General features: G+C 48.6%; 1 protein-coding gene across 1 annotated transcript; it reads left to right on the forward strand.

The window, feature by feature from the left end:
- The first annotated feature begins 9,680 nt into the window (after nucleotides 1-9,680).
- LOC141729767 (serine/threonine-protein kinase PAK 3-like) lies at nucleotides 9,681-16,735 on the forward strand. Its single transcript, XM_074545501.1, has 6 exons — nucleotides 9,681-9,855; nucleotides 10,513-10,630; nucleotides 11,474-11,573; nucleotides 12,017-12,213; nucleotides 14,900-15,037; nucleotides 16,296-16,735. Exons 1-6 carry the CDS (start codon nucleotides 9,806-9,808, stop codon nucleotides 16,380-16,382), a joined length of 690 nt encoding a protein of 229 aa, XP_074401602.1. The 5' UTR covers nucleotides 9,681-9,805; the 3' UTR covers nucleotides 16,383-16,735.
- The last annotated feature ends 7,545 nt before the right edge of the window (nucleotides 16,736-24,280 follow it).

Consider the following 24,280-nt stretch of genomic DNA (forward strand, 5'->3'; position numbering starts at 1 on the left):
CCCAGCTGTGGCAGCAGAAGGAGCCTGCAGCGCAGTGGGCACCGTGCCCTGCCCAGCCGGGGCTCTCTGGCACAGAGCAGCAGCAGCGCCAGCACCGTTCAACCGCTCCTGCCTTGGCTTCCCCTGGCACACAGAAGCCTCTGGAAATCAGCACCGCCAGCGGCGTTCCCAGCTTGGAGCAGCTGCTGCTGGCGGGCAGATGCTGCCAGTTTGACTGCTGCCAAAGGGGAAGAAAGGCAGAGATGTACCCGCACCGGAGCCCTGGGCATGTCCAATAAAGGTGAAAATATGCGGGGAGATTTGTTAGGAAGCATTTCAGCTGTGATGCCAACAGTGGCTTCTCTCCTGGTTCTGTGTGTTCTAGATGAATAATGCAATGGTTGGCTCTGACAATGAAGAAGTAGATGTTATGTGGATGTTCAGATGTGTGGTGATGGTATTGTAATATACCCTCCCATAGTCCTCTTTCCTGTCCCCCTTGTAATCGCCTTGGTAGTCAGGGCATTTGGGGAGGCCTGGCTTGTTACCAGCAGGCAGGGTGTAACAACACCTGACCTCCAGTCAGGATGCAAGAAAATAACCTCCACCAATGGACAGCAGAGAAAGAGTTGACTGACAAAACTTTTAGAGGGGCTATGGGTATAAAAGGCAGAGCATCCTTTTTGTAGATGAGCACATGGCTGCTAGTCACAGAGACTCCCAATGCTGCAATTTTTCCTTGTTCAGTCCTTTGTTAAGGTTTTCTAAACCTTTAAAATTTTAAAAGTGAGAGTCATTTCTCACATGTCCAATGCTGTGGGCCATTGTCTTCGTCTGGTTCCCTTTGCTTGTGTCCCATCTGAGTGCTCAGCCAAGGTACAGGCTGTAGGTGCTTGGGGCACTCCTGGAGTTCCTCTTGGATCCCTGAACAACAGGGTTTGGCCCATGGGGGGAGTTTGCTTTGTGACAAAGAAGAGCTTCCCAGGCTCTTTTGTGTTTGCTGTAGGGAAGGTTGTTTATTGCTTTGCATAAATTCACAGACCAACATGGAGCATTTTCTTTGTGATGTCAGGGCATGGTTGCCACCTTGTCATAGTGACATCAGAAGGTTGCCTTGGTGCACGGAAGGTCTGAGTGTCAGAGCAGCCCTAGTGCTTGCTCAGATCAGGAGAACTTTCCTGGTTGGTGCCTTTGTCAGTGGGTAGCTGCCCACTGACAAGAGCCTTTTTTCATCTATTTACCTAACTTTCAAAAATAGCAATGTTTCACCATCTGGCCAGGGCAGCTTTTGCTGCTTATGGCATTTCTTTTTCCGCTTATTATGTTACACACTTTGCACGTAAGTAGAGCTTTCCGTTCTACTTAGGTTAGGGTGTATCCTAACCTGGCTTTTGTATGTCTTCCTGCTCTTTCTTGGTGGCTGAGTTTCTTATTTTGAAACAGAAAGAGCATTAGGATGCCACTGGTTTGGTAAAGCTCCTGTCATGATGTTCAGCTAAAAAGGGAGTGTCTGTAGCCACAAGGGCAGCATTTGCAGGGGAACCTGCAGGGCTTCCGTTCCCTCCAAGGGAGAGTCTGTGGCAGCAGAGTCTGTAATTTCCTCAGTTTGCTGGGACAAGCAGGACACCTTTGAAAATGTAGACTGGCAGAGCTTCTTGGAATGCCTTTTAAAATCTCTGCAGTTGTTCCCAGAATTCAGAGAAAGCTTATTTCTTTTTAACTTTTGACATGAAAGGATTTGACTTTCTAACTTAATAACCTTTTACTGAGTGCTAACCTAGTTATTCCGTTTGAAAGGATGTTCAAACTCTAAAGCAGTGAGTGTCTGCTCCTGAACCCTAAAGGTGCTGCTGTGCTCTTCCACAATAGAACTGCCACAGCTCAAGGGAATTTTGGGAAGCTTTTCTGGGCAACTGTTTCCTGCAGGTTAATAAGAATTAGTGCATGTAACTGACCGGAAAAAAAAAGAGTACCTGAAGGAGAGGATTTTAGAAGCTGTTTTATGCGTTTGATAGAACAGGAGCATTGAGTGTTAAAGAACAACTTGCATTTTCTTGCTCATATTTGTATTCATTTACTGGCAAAACAGGCTGAAGTGTAGGCACAAGCAAGAATATCTCTGATCCTTTGCTGGATGTGTGAATGAAATGTGTCTGCTAGAGGGATGTTGTGCAATGGGAAATCATCTCTGTTTGGGTTGACTTGTTCTGTGGAATTCAGCAGCCCAGGCAGTTTTCTGACAGCATCTGGTTAATTTTCCCTTCCCACTACAGGTCACCTGAAGTGTGTATTCAGCCGTGCTGAAGGTCCTGAGGTGAGTGAGAAAGGAACATCTCATGTTCCTGGTGTTTAAGAATTGTGGAGCAAGCTGAGAGCTTGGCCAGTAGCAATAGAGTGTAGAGAGCCAGCTAGGAAGGCTGAAAGAAAATCCATTTTCATGCCTGAAGAAAAATAACAAAGTCCAAAATGGATATTTTAAATTTCTATATCAGAGCTTTGAAGAACTACAAACCTAGTGTTGCAGAGAGAAACTTGCTTGCTGACGGCAGATAGGGTGGAATATTTACATAGGAGCAATTTGCTGTACAGTTGAATTAGACCATTTAAATTTAGTCAGAGTCCCTTAGAATTCTATTCCTATCAAACTTTATGATATCTACTTGGAACATGAGGTGGTAGAACAGGAAGGCCATCTTGCAATGGTGCCTGCTGTATCTGAAGTGCAATGGGCACCTTTGTGGCTGGGGAGCTACGTGGGCCCAAAGGACGCAGGGCTGGCGGCCGTGAGCAGCTGAAGATGAGGCAGCGTGGGGCCAGGGGGCCACGCAGGCCAAGGGCATGGTGGCTGTGCCAGCAGCAGTGGGGCAGCAGGAGCAGGGCAGTGAGCGTGGCCTGTGCTGGGCAGCGCTGCGGCCACAGCTGGAGTGCTGTGTGCAGCTGTGGGCCCTGGGAAGCAGAAAGTCATGGAGGGGCTGCAGCGTGGGCACAGAAGGACAGGGGAGCTGGGCAAGGGGTGCAGCACAAGGCCAGGGAGGAGGTGCTGAGGGAGCTTTAGCCTGGACAATGGGGGCTCTTGAGGGACCTTCAGGCAGACTTCCATAGATCCCTCTTAGATCCATAGAGCCAATGCTCAGCACAAGGGCTGTTTCCCTGCCAAACATCCCTTCACTGCATCCAAGTGCTTTAGACACTGAAATAGGTAACACTTTCATATTTTGTTTGCTTATTTGTTTGTTTGCTAGAAGGAGAAGCCTTGTGTAATTTCTCCTTCTCCAGGGAGCAAGGGAGCTTTTTCTAAGTCTTTCCTGCCCTTTTCCAGCACTGGCAGAAACACATCACTTTCAGGTTAACGGCTCCCGGGTCTTTTGGCAGCCCAGGGAATCAGTGTGTGTTGTGTTTGGGAATTCAGCAGGAAATCAATGCCCTGGCATTCCAGGTGTTGCTCAGAGATCACAGGAGCTGGAGGGGCTGGGCTGCATTTCTGACTCCAGCCACTTTAGCACCATCAGTGTGGTCAAGTCCAAGAGAAGAACTTGCCCGAGCACAGATGCACAAAGAGTGCAGTTCCCAATGCATTACTCTGGGTCTGATTGCATTCCATAGGGACCCACACGCTCCAGATTCCCCAAGAGTGTGGGTTACTGAAGCAACAGGAGAGCAAGTTCAGGATGGCTGCTGATCGGGGCACTGCTACCGAGTGCTGATGTGTGTAGTGACAGAAAGGACAGTATTGATTCAGGGTGACCCCCCGTGGCGAAAAATGAGCTTTGACTCTATGATTTAGAAGGTTAAACAAATGCTTTCTTAGGCTATGCTATATTACACTTAGTACTATATTAAAACTGTACTAAAGAGATACTATACTAAAAAGCTACTAAAGAAAAACTCGTGACTGTTTCCAGACAGTCACAACACAGCTTTTATCTAATTAGCTAATCAAGCTAAACAACTATCGCTAAAATCCAATTAACAAATCACTTTCAGTAAACAATCACTATAACGCATTCTACATGAACTAAACAAAAAGAACAGCCAGTAGAAATAATAATTGTTTTCTCTTCTTCTCTAAGTTTCTCACTATCTTCCCTTTAAAAAAGACCTAGGAGAGAGAATTATATCTCTCTGTGTTCAAAGAATGTAAATACCACAGCACAGTAAAAAGAGATTATAAAAGTGAGATCTGTCTATCTCTCTATTTGAATCTTCCTGGCTCTGCTCCAAAGCAGTGGAAGATGCAAAGCTCACCTAAAGGCATCCCTTCAGGAGAGGAGTAGAGACAAGTTCCACTGACTGATCATGAGCAGGCAGAGATGTTTCCCCATCCAGAGATGGTTGTTTCTGCCCCTCCTGTTTTCCTCCTCCAGCCTCTTGTGCCCTGAAGCCTTCTTTTTATCCTTTAAATTTTTGCATGTCCTGAGGGAGTGGAACTATCCCATGCTGTAGCTGGGGTCTGGTGACTTTGCTCATACATGCATTACATAACACAGGGTTTCCTTCACTGGCATCCCCAGGGCTGTATAAGTGCATTCGTTAATGGGGCCTTATGAGAAACTCTGTTACTGCTGGTCGGAATTCTCAGTTGACAGAAGAGGGAGAAGAAACACCTTGGTCCGCCTCCATATACTGAGGTGGCCATAGAGGTTCTCTGACTTCCATCAGAGATCTTTTCATGCATCCTCATCTCCTGAATGACCCGGTTTTCTAACAAGAGTGTGGATGTCAGGAACGAGGAATGCTGGTGCAGGCCTGAAGAGAAGGTGAACTCCAGAAGTGCCTCTCACAAGGAGTGAGCTCACCCAGGAAGCCCCTGCAGAGCCAGGATGGAGCTGTGGGACAGGGCGGGGTGTCAGTCACTACTGAAAGACAAAGAGGACATGGCAGAAGCAGAGGGAGGCTCTCACCAGACCCTTGAGAAATGCCACCCCTTCCCTGTCAGCTGCCTGAGAGGCTGTTGGAGCTTCAGTCCCAGATGGCCCCTGATTGTAGGGCCAGGCACACTTTGGAATCTGTGCCTCCCCACGGGCAGAGAATGACCCAGGAGAGCAGCAGCACAGTGCTTTGGGAACGTGTGAGCCCAGCAGCCTTTGAGTCTTGGCCCACAAAGGGCATGTGGGAAGTTGAAACCCATCTTCTCTTGCTTTCTGTGCAGGTGCTTCTAGAGAAAGAGCAGGAGCACACTGCCTCATCTGAGATGCCATGCTGGACTCAGGGAGAGCTGTTCCCTGCCCGAGAGCAGGAAGAGAAGCTCAGGCAGCAGGTGGAAGAGCCACAGGAGAATGGCCAGGTAAGCCTGACTGGCCAGGGGACAGAGGGAAGGGCAGGAAGAGGGGCATAAACCAGAGCTCCTGGGACTGAGGAGGCCAGGAGTCCCACAGGCACTGGAAGCACAGAGCCTTGGAATCTGCAGAGATCAGCCCTGGGACAGGACGGTTACAGTGGAAACAGAGCGGGGTAGGGAAGCAGAAAGAAGGGGTTGAATAAATGTGATTTTGAGGCTAAAAGAGGGAAAAGCTGAGCTTGATGGCAGCTCTCAGTCACTTGCTCTGCTTTTGTGTGTACAGAACATCAAGGCAGAGCCACAAGCAGAGCTGTCTGGAGCTCAGAGTGCCATCATGGCAGTGAAGAGGAGGAATGAAGACATCCAGGAGGAGAAGAATCTCCCTATGCAGAGGGGAAATCAACAAAAACAGGTGAATGAAGGAATGGCAGCAACTCCACTCATGAAAGAGAGTCCTTACCGTTGTTGTTTACAGAAAATTGACGAACAGCTGGAGGCACAGCTGCAGGAAACTGAGGCTAGGATCAAGGTAAGGAAGAAGAGGCTAGACGAAAAAATTAAAATTATCAAAGAGAAAATGAATTGCCTCTTTCAGGAGCAAAAGACTCTAGAAAAGCAAGTGAGTGAAATTGCAATAGGCACTGCAGTCACCCAAGGGGTGGTTTCTGCCCTCCTTGCCTTTCCAGTGCAGAGCAGAAGGGGGTAGGTGATGCCTCTGAGTGCCATCCTGATGAGGCCTCTGTCAGAGCTGCTCTCAAGGACACTTCCTGCTCTGCTGCATCTCAGCTGATGCTCTAGACAGTGGCATTACTCCTTTGGCCATTTAGCCAGCAGTTGTCCAAATGAACTCCTGCTGGCTTCTTCCAGGTGGCCTTGTTTCTTGAGATGTTTTTGCAGGTGAACATGGTCACTCACATAGATTTGGAATATGAGCTACAAGCTGTCTGTATCCCTTGTGAATGCTCCTGTCCTTTTCTTTCCTTTCTTCCCAGTCGATGACTTGTGGCTGACGGGGACAAGCTGTAGTCCCTGACTGCTTTGTTCTGTTTGACTTGAGGTGGAACTGTCACCATCCTACCTGGCAGCCTGCAGAGAGTTCCAGCAAATGACGGGCAACCAAGAGCCCCGAGGCTGGCATGAGGCCCAGGAACTGAACCATCCAGAGATGCTGCAGGATAAGCTTGTCCTGGGGAAGGTGCAGAAAAAGAGAATTTCATGGCAGGAGGTAGAACATTAGAATGAGGAGCTGCAAATGTATCTGCAGACCTAGGAGGGGGAAAGGAGTCTTTGGGAGGAAGTGGAGCGGTCGTTGCTGCAGTCATCCTTTAGAACAAGAAACTGGCTATGAACTCGAGTAAAACCAGCCTTTGCTTTTGACCATTTGGTTTCACTAGTGGACATCCAAAGCAATCCAGTTGAGGAGCTCTGCATGTGGCTGACAGCAGCTTCCTAAGGGCTTGCATTTCAAATAGAAATCTCTCTTGCATTTCAGGGCAATCTCTGCCACATCTTCCTGACATCAACTCATTTCTTGTCTCAGATCTACACCGACTCTGACACTGAAGCTGCTGCTGCAGAAGCAGCAGCGCTGTCCCAAGGAGCCTTTGCTCTCCAGCTGAAGAAGTGGAGCCTGAGCACTTGGTTCACCTCCCGTGCTGACCCAGCTGCTGCTCAGCAACAGGAGATGGCGAGTGACTCCCTGGAGCAGCAGAGTACGTCTGGTATCTTTCTTATCTGAGGGACAGTGTGTTGTGTGCACGTGTCAGCACAGCTGTACCAAGGGTTCTGCTCAGTTTAGTGTCACAGAAGTGCTGGCAGTGCTCCGAGGCAGCAAGAGAGAGCTCTGGGTGTTCCTGCTGCCTCTGAGGGCAGCTTAGACTGGCTGGAGTTTGCCTGGGCTTCCCTCTCTGCCGAAGGCAGAAGCAGGGATTGTTCCTGGATCAGCAGAAGGCTGTGACAGCTTGAGTCCTAGCCACTGGCAGAAGCCCTGCTGAGATCAGTCTCTAGGAGAACACATCAAGCCCTTTGTGATTCTGCAGCACAACCCAATGAATCTGCTTCTTACCCTTAACAGCTGCCAGTGCTGTGCTCTCAGATAAGATCTGGTAGGGTTGAGAAGAGAGCCCAGTGGATTCTGTCTCTACCATCACCAGTTGGACAAAAATAGCACTGATCTGCACCTCGGTGTGGCTGATCTCAAAGCCCATCCTGTTGTGTCCTGAATGGGGGCAACAGCTTGTCTGGGGCTCAGGCTGACTCTGGCTTCTTCCCATCAGTGCCTGTCAGTGCTCATGCTTGGGCTTTGCCAGCCTTGTTGTGGTTGCTGCCCTGCCCCTGAGGGCTGCGGGAATGCAGAGGCTGGAGCCTTCCTTAGCTGGGAGGGTCCCGCTGCTGCCCGGCTGCTGCAGCGCGGAGCTGCCTGAGGCAGCAGCCCCTGCTCTGGGCCGGCTTCTGCCTCGCACGGCCTGGGCTCACAGGAGGGTCAGCATCTCCTCTGGGCAGCTCTCTGTGTCACAGGGGCGCCTGAGGAGCACTGCTGTCCTCTGTGCCCGTGCTCACCGTGCCGAGTTGGGAAGATGGGGACGTGTGCGGTGCCGAGAGGGCGAGTGCAATGGGAGCGACGGATCCGCGCTGTCAGGGTGAAGAGAAGCAGCGCGGTTCTTCACGCGGGGCACGGGCAAGGGCGTCTTTGGGCTCAGCCTGCTCATAAAGGGTGAGGGTCCTGATGCTGAAAGCCCCGTGGGGATTGGTTCTAGCATGAGCTGCTCTGGTTTACAAACGCAGAGGCATTCTTCTGGCAAACTGCTGCAAGGTGGAAAAGATGGGAACATTTGGCAATATTCCTCCTGTTCTGAACTTGGCATCTGTTCAGAGGAATTGATTCTAGATGTCCAGGTGCATTTAATCTTAGCAAGTAGGAAACCTTTTCTAAATCTCACAATGTTTATTCCCAAAGAAAACAAAGGCACTGTTAGTTCCAGCTCTCCTTAATGTTTCTAGATGACAAACTTACTTGCCTTGCTAGGTATTCTCTTCTGGTCTCAGTCTCCTCTGAATGTATCTCCTGGTGCTTCCCTGTGTGCCTGCTGTCAAGAGGTCTCTCACTTCAAAGGATGCTAGAAATCAGTTTCTGTGCCAGCCACTTGTGCTGGGGGCCTGCTGTTCTTTTCTTGTTGTTCCAGTGCTGTTCCTGTTGTTGTTAGCCAGCTGTCCACCAAGAGAGGGCTCAGAGCCCCAGACAGTGGGGCTGCCTTTTGTATCTCCTAGAAGGTGGGATCTCTGCTTTAAAGTGAACATCTTGCATTTTGTTTCTCTCAGGGAGAATGGTGAAGATGGAAAATCCCATTCTAAAATACATTGAACTGGAAAATATTGGCAGTGGGTGAGTCCAAGCAATGTTAATTGTACAAAACTATGCATCAGGCGTTTTGCTGGTGGAATAGGTATCAATTGTGAAGTCAGACAAGCTGGAAATGTGTTCAGGCACTGGGCTCAGATTGTCAGTGCTGATCAGAATTTCTAAGTGTACTCAGAAGGCATTGTCAAAGACATCTCCATGCTTCCAGTATCCTGCAGGTCTTAGGTATTGACAGCACAGATCTCCTCTGGGGGCTGGCTTTCACTGCAAGATCTAAGTGGCTTCTCCTTTCTCTGCTTCTGTTTTGTTTCTAGGACTTTTGGAGATGTTTTCAAAGCACTCGACACTGCCACAGGAGGAGAGGTAAATGTCAACAGCCCCTGCAGGCTCTGCTGCACTCGAGGGCTTTCCCCTCTGGTGTGAGCTGTGGCTGGAGCTTTGGGCAGAGCTGTGCTGAAAATGCACAAGAAGCACAGACTGGTGCCAGCCCACAGAACACATTTGGGACTTTGTCCTCCTCAGCTGCCGGAAGGAAGGCACGGAGGGCAGCGGTTCCTTTCAGAGAAGGACGCGCTCGCTCGCTCTCCATTGCTACAACAAAGGTGGTGCCTTCGAGCACCTCACTGTTCTTTGGGGCTACAGCTTCAGAGTCCTGGATTCTCATTTCTGGCTGCCAGAAAATCTGTCTGAAAGTTACTGGTAGTTCCTTAGCCACTGCAGTTCTGCACTTGGGAACTGCACATAGGGAGAGATCTGCAAGGCGTCCCTGAAAGCCCTAAGCCCTGCCCATAGCCCAGGATGTATCCACAGAGTATTAAGGCAAGGATTACTTCTGAATCCCAAATGACGCAGCAGAGAGTGTGGTCAGAGGTTTGAGGGTGATAACTGAGACACTGCTGTTACCAAGTGCTCAAGGCAAAATGTCAGTGGCCCCACGTGTCCTGTAACTGGCTCCCAAGGGAGCAGAGAAATGGGCTGTTGGAATGTCAGTTCCTAATTACTGCAGTGCCAAATCACAAGGCAGTTTGGCACAGCTCATCTGTGTCATTGCAAAATCACTCGCTCCATGTGTCTTGTGGTTTCGTGCCACCAACCTCTCAAGTTACTGATTTTCAATGTCATTTTAGGTGGCCATCAAGAAAATACAGCTTCAAGGACTGAGGAAGAACAAACTAAAAGTCAATGAACTCATGGTCATGAAGGTGAACAGGAATCCCAACCTGGTCAGCTGTTTAGACAGGTGAGTTGTGCTTTTGTCCTGTGAATGTTTGTTCACGTACTGCCAACTGCAAGGTAAGATCCCACTTTGGTCACTGGCAGAAAATAGAGCTGTAATTATTGGCTAATTATTATTGCTCTTTTCATCTCCAGTGGATGGGAAGAGATTGCATTTTGTCTGCATGAGTCTTTGCTGGCACATGGTATTTGAAAATTGTTCAAAAATCCGGATGAGTCATGTCTTACTAAATCAATGATCTCTATATTCACAGCCACCACTTTGTTTTAGAGCTTGATTTTATTCAAGTGTCTTCTTACATCCAGGTAAACTACCACGGATTTCCCTTGGATTGTTGCCACTGTTTTCCATTGCTATGCATGCCAGGAGGACTAGGTGCTTTTTTCCAGAAACACCATGCGTGACAGGTTTTATATCTGGGCTCTTACTAAACTGCACATTTTGCTTGCTGCCCATCTAAGACATCTCTTTTTTCGCAGCTGTACCTTTCTCCTTGAGACTGCACAGATGGCAAACAATGCACAGCCAAGAGGGAATTTCTATTCCTTTATTTATTTTTTTTTGTCTCAAAGGCATCTGAAAAGAAGAGTGGATCCGTCTTTTCCAAACAGCAACCTAGCCATGTACATTCATCTCCATGCCCTTGTGTCCTTCTTTCAGCTACCTTGTGGGTGAGGAACTGTCCCTGGTTATGGAGTATATGGATGGAGGCACTCTGAGCAATGTCATCAGCCAGACCTACCTGTCGGAAGATGAGATGGCAGCCATCAGTCGGGAGGTCAGCAATCCCATCTGTGTTTCCAAGGGCTTGGGCAGCATTGTCTGGGAAATAGGGCCTCAGAGCTGGAGTGATTTCCTGTGCCAAGCTTTGTTTCTGTGTTGCTGCTATTCTATGGGCAAGTAGAAGCATCTCAAGTGAAAGGCCTGACAGTGCCCCTGCGCTCCCTGTACTCAGTGCCAGTACTCTTATCTCCTGCTGTTGTATTCTCGCTCTGTCTCTTGTATTTGTATTTGCTGTTCTCCACCTTGCCTCTTTAAATGTTTGCCTGGAGTTTGTCTTCACTGCATTCCTTGCCTGTGAAAGCAAAGGTGCTGGTGGCAGGATTTGAAACAAACAGCAAAGAAAAAAGACTCATTTCTCCCAGTCCTCAGCTGGAAAGGATAGTATGCAGCCAAAATGCTCTTTGCTTCAGTAAGGTGACTGGTGTGATACATCCAAGCCTGTGCTGAGGCCAGCAAGAAAATCTTTGTCATGCAACCTCCCACCCAAAAGTGATCCGCTTCACACCAAAGGGAGGGACTTTTCCTTTCCAAACCCCTCCTTTGTCGTCTGCATGGAAAAAGCACGTCCACTGCAGCAAGAGTCATCCTGGCTGGTTGGCAGGGGACAGCCTACAACAACAGGTGCTGTTGCTCTTTCAAAAGCTGACGTGCCTTTCCTCAGAAAGGTCCTGCTCTGCAAGTGTTGGAGCAGCAAGCTCTTCCTCTCAGTGGCCATTACTGTTCTGCCATTACTCCCCATTCCCCTGGAGAGGGAATCTTTTAGGTTCTTTGTTTTCTTTCTTGTGGGATGAAATCACATCACTCATTTTTGACCTCCTGTTTCTGTTTTCTCTCTCAGTGCCTGCAAGGACTGCAATTTCTTCATTCAAACCACGTCATCCACCACAATTTGAAGAGCAGAAACATCCTTCTCAGAACTGACGGTTCTGTCAAGCTGGGTCAGTATATTCTTGGTCAGGTGCAGCATTCCAGGGATGTGGGTGTGGGGCTGCTTGGAGTGACTGCCAGCTCCCCAAAAATGGTGCTGGTGGCAGTGCAGGGACCCCTGCTGCGAGCTGAGGGCACAGTTGCAACGTGCACAGAGGTAGAAGGAGCCACAAGCAGTCAAGAGTGGCCTTGCTCTGTGTGTGTCCCTTCCAGACAGAGGGAGCTGCAATCTAAAGCTTCAGGGGAATGAAGTCCACTGCTGTGAGCAGCGTTAAGAATCTGGGTTTTTTTGGAAGTGGCCAATTCCATACTCCATTGGCTAAAGCCCCAAGGAAACTGAGCGTGGACAGTTCTCCAGGAGATTCAACAGCACATTCTTAGTCTGAGAGTGGGGAATTTTTTGCTTGGTTTCCTAATTGGAGCTGGCTTTCATGGTTTGTTGTTTTCTCCACAGCTGACTTTGGCCTCTTTGCTCAGCTCAGCCCTGAGCAGGGCAGACGGAGCTCCGTGGCCGGCGCTGCTGGGTGGCTGGCGCCTGAAGTGGTGACAGGTCAACCATGTGGCCCCAAAGTGGACATATGGTCTTTGGGAATCGTGGGCATCGAAATGGTGGAACGAGAAGTTCCTTCCTGGAATGCAACTCCTGTCTTGGTAAGGTGCAAATACTCACTGATCCCACTGTCTTTCTCACCTGTCCCATGCTCTGTGTGCCATTGGACAAAATCCCATTGCCATCTGCTGGCACCACTTCCACCAAGGTGTCATTCTAAAAATGCCCCTGCAACACATCAGCATCTGCTGTAGCTTTGGTTGTATCAGAAAGGGAAGTGGCAGTTCAGAAACCTAACCAGTTCAGAAACCTGCCAGTTTGGCCTCCAGCCACGCCTGACATTTCCCACTTGTTTTTTGAACAATGTTGAAACTCTGTTTCTGAGGGACAAGAATTTTTCAGTGGAGAGGGTAGACATGTGATAAACATCCTGAGCAATGGAGGTTAGACCTTCCCAGTTTCCATTTTATAGAAAACATAAGAAAAAAAGGAAAAATAAAAGTAAGCAAAAAAGAAAAAGAGAAAAAAACCCTACTACCTAAGCAATGCTCAAGCAGTTCTGCTTGCTTTTTCATTTTTTAAACACAGCTCTTCCCTTCCATTCTGTAGCATCTTTTCCAAATCCTGTGGATCTTCGAAACTCTCAGGCTTTCAAGTCATCTGTACATTGTTCAGTCATGGATGTGGGTGGCCTGGATAAGTTTAGGATGTGTTTTTCTCCGACTGCAGTTAGAATTGTTTGCCAAACCCTTGGCTGTTTCTTGGTACTTTAACAAGTTGATGAGCTTGCAGGCAGGTGCCTGGGCTGGGACCCAGCATGGGCAGTTGACACCGGTGCTGTGTTTCTTTACCACAGGAGCAGGGCCATCCCTGGCCTGCACAGTTCTAATGACAGGGAGGGCTCCAGCTCCCCACCATGGCCAGTGGCTGAGCTCAGCTGAGAGTCAGGATAAAACCCTCTTTGTCACCTCTGGTGATGTGGGAAAAGGACAGAAAACTGCATAAATTATTTGTACACAAGGGGAGTGCATTGCCATTTCTGGATTTGAAATTCTCCTTCGGGTTAAAGAGGATAATAGCAAAGTCTCTTTGGTCACCATCTATTTCAGTGCCACAAGCACAGAGTTATCATGACAGTGGTGGGCATTTTTATGGAGACTCCAAGGCCTCTTGCCATTGTTATTTTTGTCTATTTGAGATGGATTCTGCAAGCTGAGGTTTGAATAGTTCCCAGTCAGTGTCTTATATGGTTTCTAAATACCATCTTGCAAAAGTAGAATGAGCTCTCTCCCTCTGACTTGTCAGCGTGTTAGGGCTTGCTTCCACATGAACCACACTGGATAATGATCAGCCAATGTCTTGCCAATCTACACTGTAACTCCTTGGCCTGAGGAGTATCAGAAAGATCTGCTGAGCTCCATGGACGCTGTCAGCTGCATGGAAGTGAGCATCCTTGGCCTTGCTGAAGAAACAGGAGCTCAGCTTAGGTTAGATGCTCTTGAGCAGGAGAAAGGCTGGAATCGTCAGGTGTTTCCACAGGCCTGCGTGCCCAGAGGGACTGAGTTCTGGGGAGCAGCTGGATGTTTCTGCACATCATGGAAGGGGATTGCCAGACAGCTCAAGCCTCACCACAGGCAAACACTCCCCAGCTCTTCTCAGTCAACATTTGCTTTGGGTTTCAAGTTGTTCCCACTTCTCTGTCTGTGAAGATGCCCCTAAAACCACAAGGCAAGCCTCTCATAACTGGTGTTACATTTCCAGAAATGAAGAAAAGAGGCCCAAACACAAGAAAGTTGCTAAGGCACTGGTTTTTAGAGAGGAACTTAACCCCCTGTGCAGTTTCTTCTCACTGGGAAACGTGCCTGAAACCTGGGCATGAGGGTGTAAAGGCCACAGAGTCTCTTCTGCTTCTTGTGCAGTGCTGCTGAATCACTCAGTGACCATGTTTCTCTCCTAGCCCAAGCCACATTCTGGCTGTCACCAAGCCAGAGCCTGGTGATGTGGAGAGCCTGCCAAAACCTGCCATTTGTTTCCTGGCACTTCCTGGGATGGGCCTACCATTCATGCACTGACTTGAGTAGCCAAATGAGTAGAGGGTGACCGTAGGGATGGAACCTCTCCTTCTGATTTGACCACGAAAGGTTTTTCTTTTCCATGTAGGGAAAGCAGAAATTTTCAGACTGCTGAGAAACAGAGCTGCAGGTGGCTCCTGTGTACCCAAGCAGGTGTTTTCATTGCAGTACCTTTGTGCATGGATCTTAATGTGTCTGTGTTGAAGATGAGATTCCAAAGATTTGTTTCCTTACCTGAGAAATACCTGGTGGATTTCCTTTCTTTCCCTCCAGTTCCCATTCTTTTCAAGAACAAAGCAAAAAGCTTGATTAGTTTTGTTTTATGGCAGCAGTGCTTAAGGGACAAGAAGCACTGCAGAGATACTTTTCATGTACTAACCCTTGCATACAGTAGAGTTAGTATAGCAAAGTCCTTCTTCCAAAAAGCCTCTCAAGCTGGTGTGAATCCTCAGGGAAGGAAATGTGCTTATGCTGATGTAGTTCCCACTAACTAGGTCAGTATATGAAATCAGCTGCCAAGGCAAGATCTGCAGGATGGTGGAAAAGCTTTGGCTGCATCGGGGTTTAAGTTTTTGGTTGGTAAAGGAAAGTCATCTCTGGGTCTCTGCCAGGGCAGAAACTGCCACTGCAGCATGGAGCTTAATCAATGGGATCTGGGGGAGCGGTTACAGGTGGGAAAGAAGCAGGTGGAGCCTCGTGTCTCCTTTTTCCCCAGCCTCAACTCCTGATAGCCACAGGAGGAAGACAAAAGCTGCAGCAGCCCAACTTATTTTCATCCTGCCTGCGTGACTTCCTGAGCTGCTGCCTGCAGAGAGATGAGGCGTGGCGCTGGTCTGCCAAGGAGCTCCTGCAGGTAAAATGTGAAGGGGCTGCAGATGAAACAGGGTCTGAGGGATGGGCTCCTCCTCCACTCAAGGCCAAGGCAGCAGATGAGCCCCCTTCCTCCTCACCTCCACTCTTGCTGCTCTTCAAATGAAAACGGTGAGGAATCCCAGACTGGGCTGGGCTGGCAAGGTCCTGTAAAGGTCCTGTGGTGCAAGTGTCCTGCAATGAGCAGGGACATCTTTAAAGACATCGAGTTTCTCAGAGCCCTTTGCCACCGGAGCTGGAATGGTTGCAAGGATTGGGCACCTACAAGCTCTTGGGGCAACCTGTGCCAGGGTCACACCATGCTCCGAGTAAACAAGTTCTGATTAGATCCTATTTGTGTTAAAATATATTCACCCACATCCTATTGTAACTGGCCCTGTTAAAAAAGATGTCCTCCACTTTCCTCAAAGCCACTCTGAAGTTTTGGAAAGTGGCAATAAAGTCTCCCCGGGGCATGTTCTTGACAAAACTGAGTAACCCCACTCTCTCTGCATTTCCTGAGTCAGAGAGGTCCTCTGGCTGTTTCTGTCACCTTCTTTTGTAATTTGGTGGGGTGTTCAGTTTTATGTAATGGCAAAAGAATTGAAGTAGAGCAATGCAGGGTAGAGAGACATGAAATGGTGGTGGAGGAAACCAATGAAGCCAGTCCCAGCCTAGGGGTCCGAGATTTGGCTGTGGGCAGGAGGGGCTGTGGGGGGCTCACTGTGAGCCTCTGAGGGGCCCTGGTTTGTGCCCCCCAGCCCACCCTTAGAGGTTTCTGTGCCAGGGTTACTGCCAGGCTGTGTGGCTGAGAGGGAACTGCAGGGCCCAGTGCCACTGGGCTGGCCCTGCTGGGAAGGAAGGTGCCATCCAGCACACGAGGGGCAGGGCATAGAAAGATAGACACTGCTTTCTGTGTCTGTGGCAATCAGCAAAGTGCCTGTCCTACAAAGAGAGAGACCAATGAGAGGCTTTGGAGTTTCCTGAAAAGACGAACTCCAAGGACAGAAAGCACCAATTCTAAAGCACTGGCAGTGCTAAAATCTCAGCAAGATGAAGACACCTGTATAAATGGATGAGTGGGATTCTGGGCCAGGTTTGCCTGTGATGGCAAAGTCTGCACATAAAGATGGAGGTGTAGACGGTCCCATTGTTCCTCTTCCTGCTTCCTTCTAGGAGCAGGAGGAATCCTGTGTAGCACTGAGCTTGGAAGGTCATGGTTCATTGTTTTTTGTTGATCTGGTTTTTTTCCCTTTTGGCAGCATCCATTTGTAAGATTTGCTGAGCCTGCATCCAGCCTGGTACCACTGATTGTTTCAGTGAAGAAGAGGAAGGAGACAAGAATGTGACAATCACATCAGGAACATTTATTCCTTAACAGGTTTCGAGTAGGATTGTAAATTAGGACTAGGATTAGGATTCAATTAGGATAAGGATAAGGATAAGGATAAGGATAAGGATAAGGATAAGGATAAGGATAAGGATAAGGATAAGGATAAGGATAAAGATAAAGATTAGGATTGGGATAAGGATAAGGATAAGGATAAGGATAAGGATAAGGATTAAGGTAAGGGTTAGGGTTAGAGTAGGATTGTCTAATAGGACTGCAGAGTAGGATTGAAAATCAATAAAGTTTCTGAAACCACAACTCACCTTGAAGATTCCCTTCCTTTTCACTCTGCAAATAAACTCGAGAATTCCTTCTGAATTGTCTGTTGTTTCTTAAAGGTGGAAAGTGAAATGGTGTCTTTGGCATGGTGTGAAAGTGGGGAAGTATCTTCTTCATTCATCCTCTCCAGACCAGACTGCCTTTGGAATATGGCCCACTGGTCTGTTTTTGGCAATCTTTGGTACTTCTATTTGAGGTAGAAAGGGCAATGGCATTTAAAGGCAAAAGCACAGGAAGAATGGGGCAGCCCAAACATCTTATGCAGATGTAGGCCTTCAGCTGTGACTGGAGAGCATTGGGGCTCCCTAAATGCAATAATCTCTTTGGCTGGAGGAGAGCCTTGCTCAAGTGAGAAAGCAGAAAGATGCGAGAGGGTGCTCGGGAAGGTCTCCTGTGGTGCAGAGCTGTCAGCGCCTGTGAGGTGAGAGCGGGCCCGGCCTTGCCCGGGCTGGAGCCCCAGCAGAGCCCCGGCAGAGGCCAGAGCAGCCTGAGCCCTGGCAGAGGCAGGCTGGGAGGAGGCCCTTGGAGCTGCAAGAGGCAGCAGCCGGGCCCTGGGTGCCTCTTCCTGGGAGCGGGCGAATCCTCCGCTCTCAGAGCCCAGGTGGCAGCTGGCTGCTGCCGAGGGGAAGCGCAGCCGTGCTGGGCACAGCCCGGCCTGGAGGCATTGGCCGTCTGCAGTGTGCCCAGGAGCAGAGAAAGGCCAAGGGCAGCCGCGGGCCGCTGGGCTGGCTGAGGATTCCTCCTCTTCTGCCGGCTGCCCTGCAACTCCTGGCAAAGGCCAGCAGTGTGTGCAGCACTCTGGGCACCGGGGCAGGGAGCCGGGCTGCTCGGCAGGCTGGAGCACAGGGCAGCTCCTTCAGGCCCGGCACTTGTGCCAGGGAAGCGAGGCCAGCGTGAGGCAGGGACAGCTTGGCAGGGCCCATCTGCAGGAGCCAACGCCTCACGCAGCTCTGGGAGGAAGCGCCTGCAATCCTGCTGTTCTGCACTGAGCCAGAGCAAATGTGTGAGATGCAGAGTGTTTGGTAGAAATATTCAGGCCCACCAGGCCAGCCTGCTTCGTGCTCTGTGGCGCACAGCAAGCGCTGTGCAATGCAGCTCTGAGCTGCTGGGAGAGAGGCAGTCGGGGATGTGCCCGAGGCTTGTGCTTGAGGAGTGAACTGATTTGGAAGGGGGCAGAAGGGTTTCAGTAGGCAATTTGTGTTTTCTTCATTAATTCTGAAAGAAAGTCATAATGTGTTGCACACAGGTAGGTTTATTAGAAAAGAAAGGCCTTATAAAATCAGGCTTTGCTATGGTAAATTCCCAGCTAGCCTGTTACGTCTTCTACGTGCAGCCAGCTAACTTCCCATGGGAATAGTCATGAGTGCAGTTAGCACAACAAGCTATTGTGCTAAGAAAACTGTTTGCATCTCTAATAAACAAGAAATCAGTCCCATGAGCATCCATGAAAGAAAAATGTAATCACCCGAGTAAGAGTGAGTCTTAAAAAGAGAGAGTCTTAACATCTACACACTAATACACCTTCTAAGCAATAAATTGTGTGGCAAGGAAACTACCAGCCAAATGAAGTTGAACACGAGTCTGTAAAAACAGTATAAAAATGAGTTATGTGAATAAAGAACTGGCTCTCCCTGCATGAAGAAACTGAGTCCCAGCTGCTTTTATTGACACAGCAATGTGGCTTCACTCAGCAAGAGCACCTGCAGGGTGTATTGATGACACGCTTGTGATTGATTCCCAGAATAGGAAGGAGAGGTGTGTAACAAACAGGACTTAGTCTTGTGAATTCTTTTAGCTTTAACAGGAGTGCTGAAGCCTGTATTCCCCCACTGCAGTGCTTACTGTGTGCAAGTGGCTATCTTGGCCTTGAGAATAAGGAGAGTGCTCCTGCTAAGACAGTAGCTGGAATGCATTCAAAGGGAAGAAAGTGTTTTTAGGAGGCTCTTGACCACCAAAGGAGAATTTGAGTAATGGGAATATTTCCCAAATGACTGTGTCAGGAACCAGAGTCGTGCCCGAAGCCCTGCCGTATTTGATCCATGTTTGAGCAGGTTGACAAGACAGTGAAGGAAATTGTCTTGTTTAACAGGTGGGACCTTGACCCTTGAAAGAAAAACAATGTATTGGTCAATCGGTGGGCAGTCAAGCTGTGAAAGGAGAACAACGGAGCCCTTGGTGGCAGAGTCATGGAGTCATCCTTAGCCATCATCTCACATGCCAGCCATGTGTGAGCTGATGCTGTAACTGGGAAAATTCCACATCCTTAGCAGGAGAAACAAGGCCTGGTTCTGAGCTGGAAGGGTGAGAAGGATGAGATGCATAGCGTTTTGATCCAGGCGACGTCCTGGAAGTGCACTGCCTACCTGCTACCTGCCGCTGCTGCCGAGCACCACGCTCCAACTCCTTCTCCTGCTCAGCAGATTTTTGGGAATTCAGGGGTTGGTATGTATTGTTTGCTACTGCAACTAATGGAATAAATTTTTGCAAGCTCAGTTGTGTCTTAGGTCCTTTTGTGCATGGATCTCCTCCTGAACCTGTGTCAATGACCAGCAGGGACCTACAGGACACTCCTATTCTCATGTCAGTAAATTCTGAGAAGTGACTGAAATATGTCAATAAATTGGAGGTAATGTTTAGCCTATGAGTTTCAGCAAAGTATTGAATATGTCTTAGTTCCATGGATACAAATGGGTAGGTGGGATTGCTGTGTGTGCAGGGCTTAGGGAAGTGATTCCCTATGAACCCACCACTGAAACAAAGTAATGCCTCCTTTCTAGCCCAGAGCTGGCAGCAGGGATCAGGTCCTGCTTGGAAACTTTGATTTTTGCAACTTCTGTTAGCAGGTAAAAAAGGTCAAAATGAAACCTTTTCCAGCTGGTTTATCCTTTTAGGCACCAAAGCTCTGTGACACAGGTGGCCTGGGTGTGTGCAGAGCAATACAGCCACCAAAAAGCCCTTGGTTTCCCCACAAGTTGCCAGTTTGACTGCTTCCAAAGTGGAAGAAAGGCAGAGATGTACATCCACAGGAGTCCTGGGCATGTCCAATAAATGTGCAAATATGTGGGGAGATTTGTTAGGGATGATTTCAGCTGTTATGCCAACAGTGCCTTCTCTCCTGGTTCTGTGCATTATAGGTGAGTAATGTAATAGTAGGTTCTCACAATTAAGAGATAGCTATTATGTAGAGAGATATTATATCCAAATGTAAAGTGCTGTTATTGTAATATGTCCTCCCATAGTCCTCTTTCCCCTCCCCCTTGTAATAGCCTTGGGAGTCAGAGCATTTTGGGAGGGCTGGCTTGTGACCAGCAGGCAGGGTGTAAGAACACCTGAACTCCAGTCAGGATGCAAGAAAGTAATCTCCACCAATGGATGGCAGAGAAAGAGTTGACTGAAAAAACATTGGGAGGGGCTAAGGGTATAAAAGGCAGAGCATCCCTTTTGTAGATGAGCATGTGGCTGCTAGTCATGGAGACTCCCAGTGTTGCAATCTTTCCTTATTCAGTCCTTTCTAAGGGTTTACTAAATCTTTAAAATATTAAAGGGTGGGTCATTTCTCAGGTGGGCAATGCTTTTGGCCATTTTCTTGGTCTGGTTTCCTTTGCTTTTGTCCCATCTGAGTGCTCAGCTGGGGTACAGGCTGTAAGTGCTTGGGGCACTCTTGGAGTTACTCTTGGATCCCTTGAAAAACAGGGTTTGGCCCATGAAGGGAATTTGTGCTACTTGTGACAGAGAAGAACTTCCCAGGCTCTTTTGTGTTTGCTGTAGGAAAGCCTGGTTATTGCTATGCATAAATTCACTGACCAACATGGAGCGTTTGCTTTGTGATGTCAGGGCATGGTTGCCACCCTGTCGTAGTGACATCAGAAGGTTTCCTTGGTGCATGGAAGGCCTGAGTGTCAGAGCAGCCCTAGGCCTTGCTCAGTGCAGGAGCATCCTCGAGCTTGAGGCATTTTTTGGTGGGTACTTGCACACTTACAAAAGCCTTGTTTCTTCTGGTGTTGCAGCACATCCTGAAAACTTGCAGAGCAGTGCTATAATGATTCACCATCTTGCTCCTGCGCTTTTTGCTGCATATGGTGTTTCCTTCTCAATCTACTATTTGACTCTTTTTGCACATAGGTAGAGATTGGAGTGACATAGAATGCCATTGTTAACAATGTAGATGAACTCTCCTTAGAAGATATGGCTGTAGATGCAAGAAGAAATGGGGTTATAAGCACCAGGTAACAGCCTGTCCCCTATGACTCTCTCTTGCCACGGGTGACAAGAGCAAGAGCCGTCTTTCCCCTGGCTCTCTCCACTATTGCAGAAGAAGCCAGAGAGGAGGAAAATGAGAAAGATGACCATCACCTTTGTCCAGCCATGGTTGCACCACGGCCTGCTCATCATTCCAAGAGAGTAAGTGACTGTTGTGGGGGGTGCTGACTATAGTGCAAGGCAGCGGTGCAAGTTTTCTGGGCAGCCAGCACTTGCTGTGTCTGGCCAAGGATGCTGAGTGCTGGAGTCCGGCACGACGTAGCCATTTCCTGCAGGCAGTGACAGCTAGAAATTGGCCTTTGACCTGTCCTGTTGGGGCAGTGCAGAGCTGGGGGCTCCAGCTCAGCTTCTGGCTGGTTGGCTCAAGGAAACTCCATCTCTGGGCTTCTGCTGTGTTATAGCCAAGGGCACACGTAGTAGTGCTGGAGGTCAAAAAGCTTTGTTGCTTTCTTTTTCCTTTTTGAAAAGGCATCTTTGGCTTGTGGAAGTGTTCTGCAGTTTTCTTGAGTCATTCTTCACTTGTAGAGTCACTGTTGATCCAACTGCCTTTTGGCTTTTGAGAAGCTGCAAACAGCATAAAGGGACAAGTTTCTGCTGATCCATTTTGCGCTGAAGTCTGCAGCTTTGGCAAGTGCATTGGAGGACAGACTGGGGGTGAAGCTGCAAGTCCTTGACTGCTGTATTGTGTTGCTTGGAAGAGGAAGGCCATCTTGCAATGCTGCCTGCTGGATCTGAAGTGCAATGGGCACCTTTGTGGCTGGGGAGCTGCGTGGGCCCAAAGGACGCAGGGCTGGCGGCCGTGAGCAGCTGAAGATGAGGCAGCGTGGGGCCAGGGGGCCAAGCAGGCCAAGGGCACGGTGGCTGTGCCAGCAGCAGTGGGGCAGCAGGAGCAGGGCAGTGAGCGTGGGCCTGTGCTGGGCAGCGCTGCGGCCACAGCTGGAGTGCTGTGTGCAGCTGTGGGACCTGGGAAGCAGAAAGTCATGGAGGGGCTGCAGCGTGGGCACAGAAGGACAGGGGAGCTAGGCAAGGGGTGCAGCACAAGGCCAGGGAGGAGGTGTCTGAGGGAGATTTAGCCTAGACAACAGAAGCCTTGTGAGGGACCTTCAGCATCTCCTCAGTGCATCCAAATATTTGAGCCACTTTTGGAAGTGACTTTACCCCCTTTTTTTCCTTGAGTTTTTTTTGTTTGGTTGGAGGAAGAGGCTTATTCATTTACTTTTTCTCCCAACTAAGGCTCTTTTCATCATTATTTTCTGCCCTTCTATAGCACTGGGACTGCGTCTGCTAGAATTTTAATTTCCAAGGTGTCACTTCTGGAGAATACAGTTTTTGCATGAGAACACATTATTCTGTGTAGGGACCTTGATGCAGAATGAGCTGTTGGGGTTCCAGGCCAGCCAGTATGGCCTTAGAGATCACTTTGAGCTTAGTAGTGCTCATGCCTTTTTGCAGCCTAGGGAATCAGTGTGTGTTGTGTTTCGGAATTGAGCAGGAAATCAATGCCCTTGCATTCCAGCTGCTCCTCAGAGATCACAAGAGCTGGGAGGGGCTGGGCTGCATTTCTGATTACAGCCACTTCAGCACCATCAGTGTGGTCAAGTCCAAGAGAAGAACTTGCCCGAGCACAGAGGCACAAAGAGTGCAGTTCCCAGCAATGCTCTGGGTCTGATTGCATTCCGTAAAGACCTACATGCTCCAGATTCCCCAAGAGTGTGTTTTTTTGAGGCAACAGGAGAGCAATCTCAGGATTGTAGTTGAGCAGGGCACTGGCTACCAAGTTCTGATGTGTGTAGCAGCAGACAGGACAGTAAAGAGAGATTTTAGTAATGAGATCTGTCTATCTATCTATCTATCTATCTATCTATCTATCTATCTATCTATCTATCTATTTAACATTTACATAATTGCATCTTCCTGGTTCTGGTCCAAGGCCATTGGAGGTGCAAAGCTCATCAAAAGCATCCCTTTTCAGGAGAGGATTAGAGACATGTTCCCTTGACAAATTCTGAGCAGCTGGAGATGTTTTCCCCTCCAGATATTGTGGGGTTTTTTTCCCTCAGAGTTGTTTTCCTCCTCCGGCCTCTTCTGCCCTCAAGTCCCCAGTTAATTCCTTAAATTTCTACCTGTCCTAGAGAGGTGCAACAATTCCATGTTTTGGTGGTGTTTGGTGACACTGGTCACACATGCATTATGTGACACATGGTTTCCTTCACTGGCATCCCCAGGGCTGTGTAAGTGCATTTGTTCATGGGGCCTTAGGAGAGTCTCTTTCCCGCAGCAGCAGCAGCAGCAGCAGCAGCAGCAGGGAGCGGTGGCAGGGTCAGGACGAGCAGGAGGTGGCTGCCCTGGCCCTTTGCTCCCGGGCCCCAGGCCAGGAGGGCTCTGGCTGCAGCAGGGCGCTCTTCGGGCAGCCCCTGACAGCCTCTGCACGGAGCACGGCACGCTGCCCCGTCCTGCTTGTGCCACTTTTCTTCAGCAATACCCTAGCTCCTCTTCACAAGGAACAACTCCAGAAATCTAAAAAGAGCTAATTCAAGTACAGTTCTACCTGCCTTTGCATTGCAGTTCAGGGCATGTGTCTTATTGTCTATAATTTCATGATTTTTATGAAAACATGCATTCATATCTGCACGTTTTTGTGGTTTTAATTATTCATATACCTAAACACGCCATTTTAAACTCTTGATTTATTGCAGTTGGTAATTTTCAGGTAGTATATTCTATAATGTCATAAAACAACACCTTTAAGGTAGTTTTTCTCACTCTTAAAAAAACCCCCCATAAGCCATTTTAGTTTCTGTCTCTCCAAGTTGGTTCATATCGGCCTATTTTAAATCAGGGCTACAATACTTTTATAGGATTGAGAGAGGTCCAATGAAATGCACACCAGTGATTCCTCTTGTGGAATATCATGGCCCTACCATAAAGCCTCTATTTATTTTTTTGTTTCTCTCATTAGCTCAACTGTAAACACATGTTTAGTTGCAAACTTACACAAGATGAGCAAAATCAAAAGGATGTGATGGGCCTTTGGGAGCTCCTTGCTGATCTTTCTGCTTCTTCAGCTGAGCAAGGCCCTGATCCAGGCAAAGAGACTGCACTTAGTGCTACACAACCATTTGGCTGGAACTCTGCTGATTTCTAGGAACAGCTAGAGGCCTCTAACTCCCCAGGATGTTTTGGCTGAGTCAAGCTTTGCCGGATTTTGGCTGCAAATACCATTGCCCTTGCTTTCTTATATCCACAAGTACCATGGCTGGGCAAAAACTGCCACGTGGGGCATCTTTCAAAAGCACTTTGGTCTGGAGTTTGTGAATG

The sequence above is a fragment of the Zonotrichia albicollis genome, chromosome 8 (genome assembly GCF_047830755.1).
Source record: "Zonotrichia albicollis isolate bZonAlb1 chromosome 8, bZonAlb1.hap1, whole genome shotgun sequence".
NCBI classification, from domain to species: domain Eukaryota; kingdom Metazoa; phylum Chordata; class Aves; order Passeriformes; family Passerellidae; genus Zonotrichia; species Zonotrichia albicollis.